Genomic DNA, 14,284 nt, shown 5'->3' with positions numbered 1-14,284 from the left:
CCCAATTGAGCACTTGCTGTGGGTCAGCCCTGTGTTTCTGCCTTTTTTATATATCACGTTATTAAATTATGACAATCTCTGCATGTAAGATTTCAGTGGCCATCTCTGATTCCGACAAGGAAAGCGCAGCATAACAAAGTTGGAACCAGAGATTCAGAAGTGCTGCCAAGTGACCCCAGGATCATCGGCTGTCGCCCTCGCAGGAGCTCGAACTCTGCTGGGCTACTTAGGATGCCTTCCTCCCTTTCCTGGGCTCTCGGAGCCTTTTTATCGGCTCCGCTTGTGTTCCATGATGAGATCTTCGTCTGCTCTGCTCTTCTTCTCTCCCAACCCCAGGCCCCTATCACCCTCCAAGAGATACAAAAGCGGAGGGACCCCGAAAGAAAGCCAGGGAACCTCCAGGTAGAATGGAATCATTTCTGGGGAGAGTAGGGTGCCCGGCCACCAGAACACAGGAAATCTGGTTGACAGAGAACAGAATGTAATAAAGGTAGTCACAAAGTAAGTATGTGGTCAGGATAATGATGGGTTATAATGACTTCTTTCTTTTATTAATGTATATGTGTGTATGTATATATATATAAAATTCCGTAGTTCAATCACGTCAAGCAGAATTGTACAATTGCCACCACAATCTGTTTCCAAATGTTCTTTTCCTACATGGACCCCTTGACATCGTCTCCCTTTCACCTTCCCCTCTATCACTAAACCTCTTCCCCCCAAAACCCTTATTCTACTTGCTGTCTCTGTAGGTTCTTCAATCTTGGGTGTTGTATATCGAAAAGTGGAAAAACATGTATCACAACTTCAAGAGGTGCCCTAACACGACACCTCTGAGATACATACCTCCTGAGATGCACAAGCCAAAACCTGACAGAACAGTACAAACCAAAGCTACACACAGCTTAGGAAACGGGTCAGGTCCAGCCTGCATCATAGGAGGGGATCTACTGACAAAGTTTTAACTGTTCAAGTCGGGTTTATGCCTTTGATCTTCTCTACTTATCTCTCCAAAGCTCTCTGTTCAGTAACCACTCTCCTCCTGTCCCTCAACTGTAGATAGAGGGAATTCTCTCTCTCTCTCTCTCTCTCTCTCTCTCTCTATATATATATATATATATATATATATATTTCCTTTATAGTTCCACAAATGAATCTTGGGCTCTCACCTACATTATGTTCTCCCTCAACCAGATTTCCTGTGTGGCCTGGCACCCTACTGTCCACCATGGCCTCTGTGCACCGGGTTCTCACAATTTAGGCTCTGATACTAGTCCCTCCTCCGACTTCGGATTATATGGCTTACCATCCTTCAGTGACCGATGACGGTGAGCTTCTTCCACCAGCACTGAGTTGACATCTCACTTAGATGGCTGCTTGTTTGGAAATGCAAGACCCCAGGTGCCCTTTTATCAGGTAACCGGGCACCATCTACATTCTTCTCCACATTTTGCTGTAGCACCCTTGTCTTCTGTGTTTTCTTCCTGAGGGCAAATATCAAGCAGAGCCGTGATGTAAGAACTAATTGTTCTTAAGGTAAAGCTAGGATTGAGTGCAAGCCCAAAACCCATTCCTGGATCTATATTTGTTTGTTGGTTAGTTTCCCTTTAATTTGTTAATACTTGGGTGTTAACACACGTCATATCATGCCACAGTTCAATCTCATCTAACAGAATTGTACAATTGCTTCCATCATCCGTTTCCCTTCTGGTCATCTTAATATTGTCTTCCTTTAACCTCCCCAGCCCCCTCTCCACGCCCCCCATAATATTACTTCTTCTTTTGTAAAATTATAGAAAAATGTTGATAAACTAATGAGACATAGACCATACAAGTCATATGATGTTAGTTATCATTGGTGATGTGAGTGAAGAATATTTATGCCCTGGAAGACAAGAACATCCCGGTCAGCCTGAGAAGACTGCTCCTTTAAAATGAGCATGGCTAGAGCTTGTCTTGCTTGCTTGGGATGTTATCAAGAAAAACCAATCACAAAAAAAGGACATCACGTGGAGGGAGGGTGGGTAGAAAGGGGGAACCGATTACAAGGATCTACGTATAACCTCCTCCCTGGGGGACGGACAACAGAGAAGTGGGTGAAAGGAGATGTCAGACGGTGTAAGATATGACAAAATAATAATTTGTAAATTATCAAGGGTTCATGAAGGAGGGGGGAGCAGGGAGTGAGTTAGTTAATTGTGCCAACCTGGCCGATAATCACATGTGGGGCTAATTGAAAGGCAGAGGGATAAATGGGTGGTGAGCCTCGCCTTTCTAGTTCTCGGGGCTCTTGCTTTGTGATGGTCGCACCAGGGTGCAGCTGCCTTAGCAGTTCCCTGCTTCAGCTTGCAAGATTGACTTCCTACAAGACATCCCCAAGGAGAAGCCACATGGACCTATCCCAGTGCAGCCCTGGGTGCTGGAGCAGCCCTGCTAGTGCTGAGATGCTTATTCGTTCACTGACTCAGCTTTCCTCCTGCAGTTGGCATCATTGCCTCTGTTTTGTGAGGTGGTGGAGGACTTTGTGGACTGGTGTTGGGTTAATGGGTTAATGTTGGACTTGTGGGCTTGGGCAGCATTGGGTTGGGATATTTTTGTGATGCACACTTTCTTTACATAAAACTCTCTTATACCTGAGTTGCTGTGGATTTGTTTCTCTAAAGTACCTAGACTAATACATTAATTTGTTTCTCCAAAGTACCTAGACTAATACAGGGAGTGAGGGGGGGAAATGAGGAGCTGATGCGGGGGGCTTAAGTGGAGAGCAAATGTTTTGAGAATGATGAGGGCAATGAATGTACAAATGTGCTTGACACAATGCATGTGTGTATGGATTGTGATAAGAGGTGTATGATCCCCTAATAAAACGATTCAAAGAAAGAAAAGGGCATCACATGTAGTAAAGGAGAGGGTCGGTGACAACAGGGGAGAGCTCACGAGATGGATTACACAAAAGCCGCAGCAAGCGACTCAAACAACATAGCACTGATTTGTGAAGATGGCGCAGGCTGAGGCAGGGTGTCCTCCTGCTGCAGTTGCCCTTCCATGAGTTAGCACAGACTCGACAGGCGCTACTGACAGGTGACTTATGTTCACAGGAGTACTCATAAGCCTCGACCAGAGCACACGTCCAAAATAAGATCAGGTGGTAGGTCATAGCACTTTTGTTTTTCCCAAATAACCTCTGGCTTATGACAGGGGTGCTATACTGATGGTGCTATTTTAAGTCAGTTCTGGTGTACTTTATTTATTTTTTTTTTATTATCAGTATCTTTATAAATCCAATCTTTATTTGTCTTTGAGGATGGAAACATTACATATAAACCTAAGTAGTACATATTACTAGCAATAAGATGTATGGGGGAAGAGGGGAGGGGATCATAAGTGCAGTTCATTATAACTCCAAAATGTTAAGTTGGCGGCTACCTGTATATAACCATGTGTATACATTTTTAATATCTAACTTACATACCATAAAGTTCACCCATATAAACATATGTTCAGTGGGTTTAGTAGCTCCGCAGAGTTGTGTGCCATCACCTTAATCTAATTTTAGGAAGTTTCCACCACCCCCCAAAAAGAACATCCACTACCATCCCCACCACCACCACTCGCGCACACCCCACACACACATCCTTGCGCATCCACTAATCTGATTTCCTTCCCTATGAATTTGATGCTTCTAGACATTTAATAATGTGGCCTTTGGTGACTGGCTTCTTTCACTTCTATATTTCAAAGATTTTTTAAATGTTTTTATTGTGATCGAATGTATATAACAAAGTATTTCCCATTTTAACCATGCTTATGCATTTAATTCAGTGTCACTAAGTTGTGCAACCGTTATCTGTGCCCAATGTTTTTATCATCCCAAACAGAACTAAGTTTCGGCTTGCTAAAGCCATCCACCTAACAGCCACAGAAGAAGCCATCCCCAGGTAGCATTTCTGTGATAGTAGCACCAGGTTACTGGATAATGATCCGGTGGCCACTAGTGTCCATTTATCTAGTGGAGTCCCTACTGTCCGTTCTTTTGGGTTTATGCCTGTGGGTGGCATTGCTGGGGGATATGGTGATTCTCTGTAGCTTTCTGAAGAACTGCCCATTTTCTACAACGGCTGCAGCCCTGTCCATTCCCACCAGGAGTGGGTGAGGTTCCGTATCCCCACATCTTAGTGCCTTTGAGCATCTTCTCACCCATCATTATAACTCACCCATCCTGTCGTCCTAGAAGGTTCTCTCGTGTCCTTGATGAACGTGATTTTTCTCCTCTCTGATGCTCATTTTTTACCAATTGTGGTGGAAACTGCCTATTCTCATGTAGGCTTGTGGGGGACATATGTTCTCATTTCACCCAGAAATGGAATTGCTGGAGCACACATAAACAGATGCTTGATTTTGTAGATAGAACTGAGCACCTGAACTGATTTTGATTCCCATGTCTTGATCCGTTTGGTTTTGGTTTTGGTTTTTCACATTGTGTCAAGCGTGTTGACACCAAGTTCAAGGGGAGAAATAGAATACAGTGCCGCCAATCCAGCTTTAGACCACCTTATTTAATTTAATTTTCTACATTGAAGTAAATGAGCTACCTTTTTACCACTTGTTTACATTGTAATCTCATATTTCTTTATTTTTAATCATTTTATTGGTGGCTCATACACCTCTTATCACAATCCATACATCCATCCACTGTGTCAAGCACATTTGTACATTTGTTGCCATCATCATTTTCAAAACATTTTCTTTCTACTTGAGCCCTTGGTATCAGCTCCTATCATCTCAGATTTTCATTGAGAAAGTAAGATACTGTAAAATTCACAGTTTCAAAGTGTACAACTCAGGTGTTTAGCCTGGTCTCGAGTGGTATGACTCTTCGCCATTATCTAATTCTTGAACATTTTCATCGTCCCAAGTAAGCTCGGGCTTACACGATTTTTTTGCCGCCGTCCCTGCCAACCAGGAATCCACTCTCTGACGGCCTGGATTTGTTTATTAGGGACATTTCCTGGAAATGAGCGCTGTACTTACAACTTACCATTTCCTGGCTGTTTCTCCCTTAGGATCCTAAACACTTCAAGTCAGAGAAGACAGGACGGGGACAGTTACAAGAAGGCTGGAGGGACAACCACCAGCCCATCATGTGCTCATACAAGCTGGTGACAGTGAAGTTCGAGGTCTGGGGGCTTCAGACCAGAGTGGAGCAATTTGTGCACAAGGTAAGTGAGCAAAAATCAGCTCCTAGGCCCGGCGCTCAGGGTAGCGTGAAGCAGCGAAAGGCCCAGTTGTGTGCCTGGCAGCGGTTACCATCGTCGAGAAACGCTTGGCAGTCAGGTCTATGCCTTGTTTCGTCCTCAACCACGGACGGCGGTCTTGCCGCTCCGTGCACAGGGGTGTCTGTGGTCTGCAGAAGCCCTGCTCATCCACAAGTACTGAGAGTTGACCGTCTCTCTTGTGAACCCGAGCACAGGCTGCTCGACGAATGTCAAGGTGTCCGAATCCCCAAAACGCCTCTGGGATGCGAATGCACCTGAGGAACAGTGCATTTCCTTCCCACCCGCCCAGGTTGCTTTTCTAGCTCCTCCCCGCGGTGTGGCCCGGGTCCTCAAGGTGAGCGTGTGGGGGAAGTTGGCTTTCTCACACTGGTCTCAGGCTCATCTAGTTCAAGGCCCAGGTGCTTGGGAAGAAAGCCAGCGGACTTATCTGTGTGCACAGCCCCCAGGGGTCATTCTGACCCAAAAGATCCTGCCGATGTCAGCACCTGCGGTAGGAGGGGCACCAGGGACAGAAGAAGAAATCCCCGGAGTCCCATTAGGCCCAGGTTCGTCAGCATCCCTGCTCATCTAAGCACCCTGTGACCAAAGCATTCCCGGGCACACCTGCAAAGCGTAAATTGCAGTGGTAACACCCACCTCAGCGAAAGGTTTCAGCTTGGTAGCAGCTGCCCACTTGGTGGGAATGTCAGTTTTAGGGATCGTAACCCTGAGGGTGTCCCCAAGCGGGGTGGAGAGTGTAAACGCGCCGTTGAAAAATTGCCCTTTGTAGCGCCTCTTGCTTTCACCAAAATCAATCTGCCTGAGCTGGCCCTATTCCAGATAGGCTGGGTGTCTCTGTTTATTTTCCCAGTGGAAAACGGGTCAAGAGTAACTTTATGCAGTTCTTTGCTGGGGCTTGGAATTTAACCTGATCACGCTGGACTCTTTGTAGTGTGTGTGTGTCCACCGGACTGAGAGTCCAGTCGAAAGGATCGATCTTAGTTAGTAGCCAGAGAATAGATCCACCAAGCGGAGGGCCCTGCACAGTGGGGGCTCCCAGTAGAGCAGATCCTGGAAGGAGTTTGGGAGTGTGCTGATGCTGCGCTGAGTTTTAGCCTCATTCTGCCCCGCCAAGGGCGGGCCTGTGATGAGAAACCTAGACAGCAATGTCTCGGACTTCCCAGTTTCCTGTGTGAACCCATGAGTCAGACGGGAAGATGGGAAGGCCCCAGACTCAGTCTTTCCAAGGCTCAGCACTGGATCGACCTCAGAGCGGTTCTCAACCTGGGGGTCAAAGGTCCCTTTCACAGGGGTTGCCCGATTCATCACAGTAACAAAATGACAGTGATGAAGTAGCAGTGAAAATGATTTTATGGTTGGGGGCTTCACCACAGCATGAGGAACTGTATGAAAGGGTCGCGGCATGAGGAAGGTTGGGAACCACAAGACAATACCTTCATTGACTTCCCACAACATCTTTTTCGCTTTTTTGTGTGAAATTTTCACCCAACATGACCTCCTTTGAATAGTACCCAAACCGTGTTTTATTATTTCTTGTGAGAAAGCACAATTTGGGTTGTTTTTTGGTTTTGTTTTTTCTTCTTTTCTTTCCTCAGACTTGTGCCAATTTTGAAATTTCATTATCTTCCTTAAAATACTTGTCAGAACCATGCTCTCCTGGAGGCATTTCCATTGCCCATTTCCGAATATAAATGAAGTGTTATCAACGCCCTCAAAAACACACCTGCTCCGGCACAGGAGTCGCTAATGAGTATCTGGGACCAGCATTTGCATGGCTGCAAAATGCTGGGGAAGCCTTTCTCCAAACACCTTTGTTTTTTAAGAATCTATTCACAGTTGAAAGGGTTGGGTGGGGTGGGGGTGAGTGTTCCAAAGTGAGCCATTAGCACATTATTGAATTCTAATTTCCAGCCGACAGCTGTGTTTGTGCTTCTTGTAGTGGGATGTGTTTACTGAGGCCTCAATGCTGGGCTTTTGAGTCCCTCGGATCTGACACACTCAGCATTCAAGTGTGTACGACTGTGCACCGTTCCTGGTTTCTGTGCATGTGGGTCCTCCTTCCAAATCCGAAAGCCTCACTAGCTATCCAGAGGCCTGGAGCAATAAACACTTCACTTCCTTATAAATGCTCCCCTTGTTTCTTCAAATTCACCAAATTAAAATCCTTTTCTCATTGAAACATGCATGAGCCTTCCAGCTTTTTGACAACTGCTGGATTTGTTTGACAAAAAAAAAAAAAAAAAAGGAATGTTATGGAGGATGGGGGGAGAGGGTGAGTATCCAAGGAGCATTTAAAAAGGGCCTATTCATACAGGTAAAAGAGAATCCTGCAAAATAAAAGCACATGAATAGTAGGGAAGGGAGAGGGAAAAAAGAGTTGATACCAAGGGCTCAATAGAAAGTAAATACCTAGAAGAAAAAAAAAGTAAATGCCTAGAAAAGAATGAGGGCAAGGGGGAATTGATCACAGGGATCTACATATGACCTCCTCTCTGGGGGATTGGCAGCAGAGGGGTGGGTGAAGGGAGCCGCCGTGCAGTGTAAGATAAGATATAATAATAATGTATAAATTATTAAGGGTTCATGGGGGAGGGGGAACAGAGGGGGAGGGGAAAAAAGGAAAATGAGCTGATTCCGGGAACCCAAGAAGAAAGCGAATTTTGGGAATGATGAGGGCAACAAATGTATAGATGTGCTTTACACAATTGATCTATGTATTGTGATGAATTGTATGAGCCCCAATAAAATGATAAAAAAAATTTAAAAAAATAAAAAAAAAGAATGAGGGCAACATATGTACAAACATGCCTGATGCAATTGATGTATGGATCGTATTAAGAGTTGTAAGAGCCCCCAATGAAATGATCTTTTAATAAATAAATACGTAAAAATTTTAAAAAATGAATAGCACACACATCACATGAACTATACATGTCTTCTGGGGCCGTCGTGTGCCACCGTGATAAACAACCGCATCCCTCTCCTCTCCGGTCAGGGTCCCTGCCCCCATGGTGCTCTGTTCTAGTGCGAAGCTCGTGGTTCAGTCCTTGGGACAGCTGTTGACTGAACTGTTGGTACAGGAAATGAACTTCATAATTCATGGATTACGCAAATTAGTCCTACAGGTCCACACACATCAGCCCAGCAGGATATTGAGGGAGACTTTAGTCTCACCTTCACACTTTCATTCTTCTGCCTCTTTAAATTTTTGGTCAACTTTTCGGTATTTCACCCGAGAAGAGAGAGCACATCTGTTAAGCGCTCTGTTCTTAAAAAGTGTGCCGGTGATTTCCAAAGTCTGACCTCCTGGCGGCCAGGAGACCCACTCTTCCTCAACAAAACAGCAGAGGCTGATTTAATTCAAGATCAATAAATAGTAAGCCTCAAGGTGACTAGCTGGAGAGATTCATTCCACGACTGTGTGACAGCCAAGGGGCTGTCATTCGTGTGCAAACACCACCACCCCCGCCAGCCTGACTCTCAAGTGAAACAAAGAGATTAATTCATAGCAAGGACCTGCCTGCTGTGGAAAGAGCCGTGTGTGAGCCAGCTCAGGATCTGTGTGCCTCCGCCGATCCGGGTCCCCGGCCAGTGCTGGAGAAGGGACGGAGGCATTAGTGCTTGCCAGGCTTAACAGAACTGGAGCGACCTGTTGTCCAGCTGATTGTAGGCCAACATGGTATATTCTTTCAACCTCTCTCTTCTGCTTTTTAGGTGGTGCGCGACATTCTGCTGATTGGGCACCGACAGGCTTTTGCATGGGTCGATGAGTGGTATGGTAAGTCCATTTCCCCCAAATGCTTTGTAGAACAACGTTCACACCATGTTGCTTCGGCTCCAACTATCAGAAGGACGAGATAGGGCTTTCCTGTCTGCAGAGCGCAATGAAGAACATCATTGTAGAAGCTCGGCCTAAAATAACCACGGAGATATTGGACCAAGCAGGCTCGCCATGTGTTTCCATGCTTGCATGCCGGATACGCCCTCATTCTCTATCTGATGGGTTTCCAACCGCCCCCTGCTTTATCCCAAGCTTGCATTCAAGAGCAAAGCTGTCAAAAGCACCGCATATCAAGTGCTTTGATTGGTTCAGTGAGGCCTCAAAACCAGTCTGCCAGCCTGCGAGGGCAGAGGCACAGGTGCCCTGTTCGTCCTCACTGGAACGGCCGACGGTTGGGCTTTGTCTCATGATGTAGGCAGAGCTAAACAAGGTCTGTGCATATCCAGCAGATGAAACCAAGATATGCTTCATCACATGGTGCCCAGAGCCCTGCCTGGGTTCTCACTACTGTCCTCCCCTTGAGTCTTCTGCCTTGACGGAATCCACCCACAAAGGGCTCATGTCCAGAGCTATAAATAGACATGCGTTAGGTCTGGTTTTCAGGTGGATTACTTAACAAAATGCCCACCTCCTGGACCTTTTCCTGAGTCACTTTGACTTTGTTCTGAGCATAACTGAGACTGCACTTCAGTGCCCTTCTGCCGTGGTGCCACGGATCCAGCAGAAGGCATCAAATTTAAAAATAACAGGATACTGGATAGGCGAAGACTGAGAATGTCATCTAAGATTGTGGCCGAGCCACCTGTTAAAAGACAGGCAGCCCCCAGGTGACAAATGAGACCCATTCCAAACTGTGTCTTTGAGTCAAATGTGTAGGTAAGTCAGGACAGGCACCCTACCTGAGTGCCGGTAAAAGCCCCCAACCTTTTGAGCTGTTGGTCCAACCAGAGAAGGTGATTGGGATGAAGGATTTGTAGCAGGTCGGCTTTGGCCAGTGTTGCAGCAGGAGGGCATACTTCCATAACATGAAAGGGCAAGAATGCGCTATGCCCAAGCCTGACCTTTGTAATCCAGGGAGACTTACTGTACTTGAAAGGAAAACAAACAAACAAACACCCAGCAAGCAATCGATATGATTCTGTAGGCTCTGGGCTCTGGTTTTTTGGTTTGATGTTCCTTCTTTGCAATTCCTGCCTGATCTACATCGTTTGAGCGCCAAGGCATCTGTCTGGGTTTGTCCAAATGCAGACTCACCTTCAGAAGAGAGTAAGACCCCAATGCATCGGCGTTTGTGCCTCTCGTCACACACTCTCAGTGCTGGGCTCAGGCAGCAAGTGCACTTTCAGACCACCACGTCATCCAGTCTTCCCAGGACCCAGCCATTGGCAGGCGTCGCCCATAAGATGGGAGTGCCCTCTGAATACTCCCCAAACCCCAGTGTTTTTCTGGAGTGCGTTAACCAGATTCTCAAAGGGACAGAGACCCTCAAAAGAGGGTAATAACTGCTGGTCTCCCCTCTGAGCTTGTGGCCCCCTGAGCCCCAGTTCCAGGGAGGTAGCAACAGGATGTGCAAGGAACAACAGACTCAAACTGGGTAGATGTTTGGCTAGAGGCTGGGAACTTGAAGGGCCAAAACTGTGCCCCTTTGAAGACTAAGAGATAGGCCATCTGGATAGATTTCTCTATAGCGCCAGAACGCCATCGAGAAAGACTTCTCAGGAAAGGCAGCATCAGAAAGGACAGCCAGGCTCACACCCTGTAAGTCTGTGGACCAGAAAAGAAGGTCTGCTTCGAGGCAGAGAACAGAAAGGGAAAAACGGTGGCTGGTCCTGGCTCTCCCCACCAACTGCTCTGAAGAGGATCACATTAGAAGGTCTTGGACCGAGGGGACGAAAATGTGGACCAGAACTCAAAATCGTGAAAGAGACCGGGCTCCCTGGTTGGATAGAGGCTGGTGGGAGCCTCAAGACTGTGACCCTGAGTCTCTCCTCCCGTCTGGAACAGAACTCTTCTCCCCACGCCCAACCCCCAGTGCTAGAGTCAGCAAGCATTGAAGGTCATTGGGACAGAACAGTACCACCACAAGGCCGGCAGTTTGAAACCACTGGCAGCTCCTTGGGAGAAAAAGTGAGGCTTCTACTATTGAAAGGATTTCTAGTCTTGGAAACCCTCAAGGTTTAGATTGCTCTCATAGATGGCTATGAGTCAGAATCTACTCGATGGCAGTGAGTTTGGGGGTTTTTTGAACCATCTCCCAAGGGGGGAGGGGCGATAAAAAGATGCCCGGACTATTGAGAGACCCAGAGCTAGAGTAGTGCATTCAGATGAAACCGAAGGTCTGCCTCCCTGGAGCCCTTTAAGAAGAGAAGAACCCAAACCCAAACTGACCCCAGCTGGGTCAGTTTCGACTTCAGGCAGCCTCCATGTGTCAGAGGGAAACGGTGCTCTACAGGGTTTCCCAGGGTCCATTTCTTCAGAAGTAGTTCACCAGCCCTTTCTTCCAAGGCACCTCTGGGCAGACTCCAACCTTTCTGGTAGCAGCTGGGTGTGTTAACTATGTGCACCACCCTCTAGATGGGAACAACCCCCACCCCACTCCACTCCCACTTTTTTAAATTTAGGGTGGAGTAGGTAGGGCCGTGAGCAGCTCAAAAGAGTCTATTGACCAACCAGCCTTTTTTGATTCTGAGTACAGAGAAAAAAACCCACAGTGTGTGGTTTAGTGGATGTAGATCAGAGGGCACCTGGTACTCCCTAGTGGCTGTCTCCGCCCACTAAGTACACAGTCAAAGCCCCAATCCACACAAGCAGCCTTTTCAGGCAGCAAGGGGTCAGAGAACCACCCATCAGTCTCACAGAAATAGCTGCTCTCCCCATCACACACCCCCTAGACGGCCCCCCAACCCCGCTGAGCTCCTGGCCAAGAAACCATGCCCTCACCCTATTCCAACAGATTCAGACACGCCTTCCATCTAATGTGTGTATGTGGCCCCAGCCCCTTACGCCAAGGCAGTGCTGGAAACCTCGTAGGTCTCTGGGGCAAATGGGCGATGGTTCAGTGTAGCTGAAGCTAGGTGTCCACCCAGGTAGCCCTTCAGCTTTGAGTACTTGAAGTGGCTTATCTTCCCATGGTCCATACAGGCTCCGCCAGGCTCTCAGCAATTCGCCTGGAAAGGATCCAAAGCAAAGAAACCCTTGCCGTGCGGTTCCCACCCGGCCACATCAGCATCTCCTGGAACTTGCTGGAACTGCAAAGGCACTGACACTGCCCCAGACCTCTACTTAGTGAGAACCTCTGGGAGCCCCGGAATCTGTGTTTAAAGAAACACACACACACACACACACACACACACACACACAGCTGATGCTGATGCCCACGGGTTGGCTTGTAGAGACAGTGTCCTTCAGGTAGCAGGAGTAGTTGGCGTCCTTTAGACTAAAGAGTGTAGAATGGTGGACTTCTCTTCGGACCCAGCTGCCGAAACCGTGGCGCCCTGTGAGAAGCAGACAAAGGCGCCCTTTGTAGACCGGCCGCCCTGGCAGCCGGCTTCATGGTTTGGAGTTAGACAGAGAAGGAGTCTCAGTGGCTTGGCTGCTAGCTGAGAAGCCGAAGGTACGGAGCCACCAGCTGCTCCACGGGAGAAAGACGTCTGCTTCCAGAAAGATCGCAGATTGGGGACCCTGTGGGACCCCCTGGGTCGCCCTGAAGCAGGACTGACCGGACAGCCACGGGTTTGGTTTGGGGGGAGTGGACAGGTGAGCTAGCAAAGGTAGCCCTTCTGGGGGAACTCCGCAGATGCAACCAGCTCAAGGGTGAATTCTAGCCAGCTGCCTCCTAGACGGGCTCAGAGCTCGCCCCACTTCTGACGTGGTCATCCGGGTGCCTGTCCCTAATGGAACTCAACACCCGCAGCGCTTAATTAAGAGTCTGGGGCAAAGACCTGGTCGAGGCCGGCGGTCCTTCCTCACCCCGGAGGAGTGTGTGTCCTGGCCGTCACCTCGCTGTGTCCCTAAGCAGACTGCATTCTGCTCTTGTCCCCGGCAACACGCGACCAGCTCCACTTCGGAGAAGTTGGGTTTGTCTTTCGCAGCCCTGAGTAGTCTTTATCCGGTCGTGCTGGGCCTTGCTGCATGACCGGAACACTAATTAGAGACAGCAACAACAAGACACTTCAGAAGAAGGGGGGAGAGGGGAGACGGATGAAACCAGGCAGCCCCGCTTGACAGAAACGTGGGTTTGCCTCCCTTCTCTGACAGCATTTGGAGAGAGGAGCACCGAGGCTTGCCGGAGGGAGACTGTGATTGAGTGGAGCCTCATGACGGTCTTTGAAAGCCTGACCCTTCCAGAAAAAGGATGGGGGTGGGGGTGGGGGCCGTCCCGATGGTCTAGATGAAACGGGAACCATGACAGTGACTTAGACGTCAGCCTAGAGGTCCCTAGGGTGGGCCTGATGAGGACTGGAGCCAGCTCAAGGTGGAGAAAGAAGCGTGCGAAGGTTGAATTCGTCAAGCTAGAATAGTCCAGGGGCCTCAGGTTTGGGCTTCTTGGCACTTCTTGTGTTGCTACACATGCTCATTCTTCTGGGCCAGATGCCCATCCCATTTCCAAAGCAATCTGAGGTCCCTCTTCCTGAATTAAAAGCTCTGGAAATAGCCACACCTGTGGGTTACAGGGCTAGCTCTCAGTGACCTGAATGACGTGGAAAAGAGGATGCATGAATCCTTGAGGCTCAGCTAGTCTCGTGACGGAAAAAGCCGTCCTTAAGTGCTCAATACCAAGCATGTGTTCTGCTTATAATTATTTAAAGAATTCAGAAGTGGGCCTTCCCCAAGGATGGCTCCAAAAGCGTATCCACTCTCACTGTTTGTGGACGCTTCACCGCCACCACTGCCGCCACCACTGCCGCCACCACCGGCGACACCTCTCGGACCCAACCACGTATGCAAGGCTCCCGTTGTCAACTTACAGTCTAGAAAAATTACTCAGTGCATGCCGAGGAGCCTAACTAGAGAGAAAATAGTTCAGCAATAGACAAAGCACGGGTCTTTCCATCCGAGCAGAAGGCTCCCTTTTGTTCGGTTCAGCTACTTCAAGCATGCAGTACAATGAGGAAACATGCTCGCTTGCCAGCGTGCCCATGTTCGTGCACACACAAAGCTTGCTATAAAGCATGTGGAGTTTCTCTGTATGTTCTTGGGGAGTGGTTAGGTAGGACCGTTGATTCTG

At 48.1% G+C, this 14,284-nt stretch overlaps 1 protein-coding gene across 4 annotated transcripts in view; it reads left to right on the top strand.

The window, feature by feature from the left end:
* The window catches only part of PITPNC1 (phosphatidylinositol transfer protein cytoplasmic 1), a 302,891-nt gene that overhangs the window by 276,982 nt on the left and 11,625 nt on the right, over positions 1 to 14,284 (top strand). For all 4 annotated transcript variants that reach the window (XM_045299352.1, XM_004707282.2, XM_045299353.1 and 1 more), the window contains 2 exons: positions 5,064 to 5,219; positions 8,991 to 9,054. In XM_045299352.1, the coding sequence (XP_045155287.1) occupies positions 5,064 to 5,219; positions 8,991 to 9,054 (220 nt within the window). The remainder of the gene's footprint in view (positions 1 to 5,063; positions 5,220 to 8,990; positions 9,055 to 14,284) is intronic.

This window comes from Echinops telfairi, unplaced genomic scaffold (assembly GCF_000313985.2).
Source record: "Echinops telfairi isolate 266 unplaced genomic scaffold, ASM31398v2 ScPeMD7_7458;HRSCAF=8496, whole genome shotgun sequence".
Lineage (NCBI taxonomy): Eukaryota > Metazoa > Chordata > Mammalia > Afrosoricida > Tenrecidae > Echinops > Echinops telfairi.
This window is presented reverse-complemented; position numbering and strand designations above follow the sequence as displayed.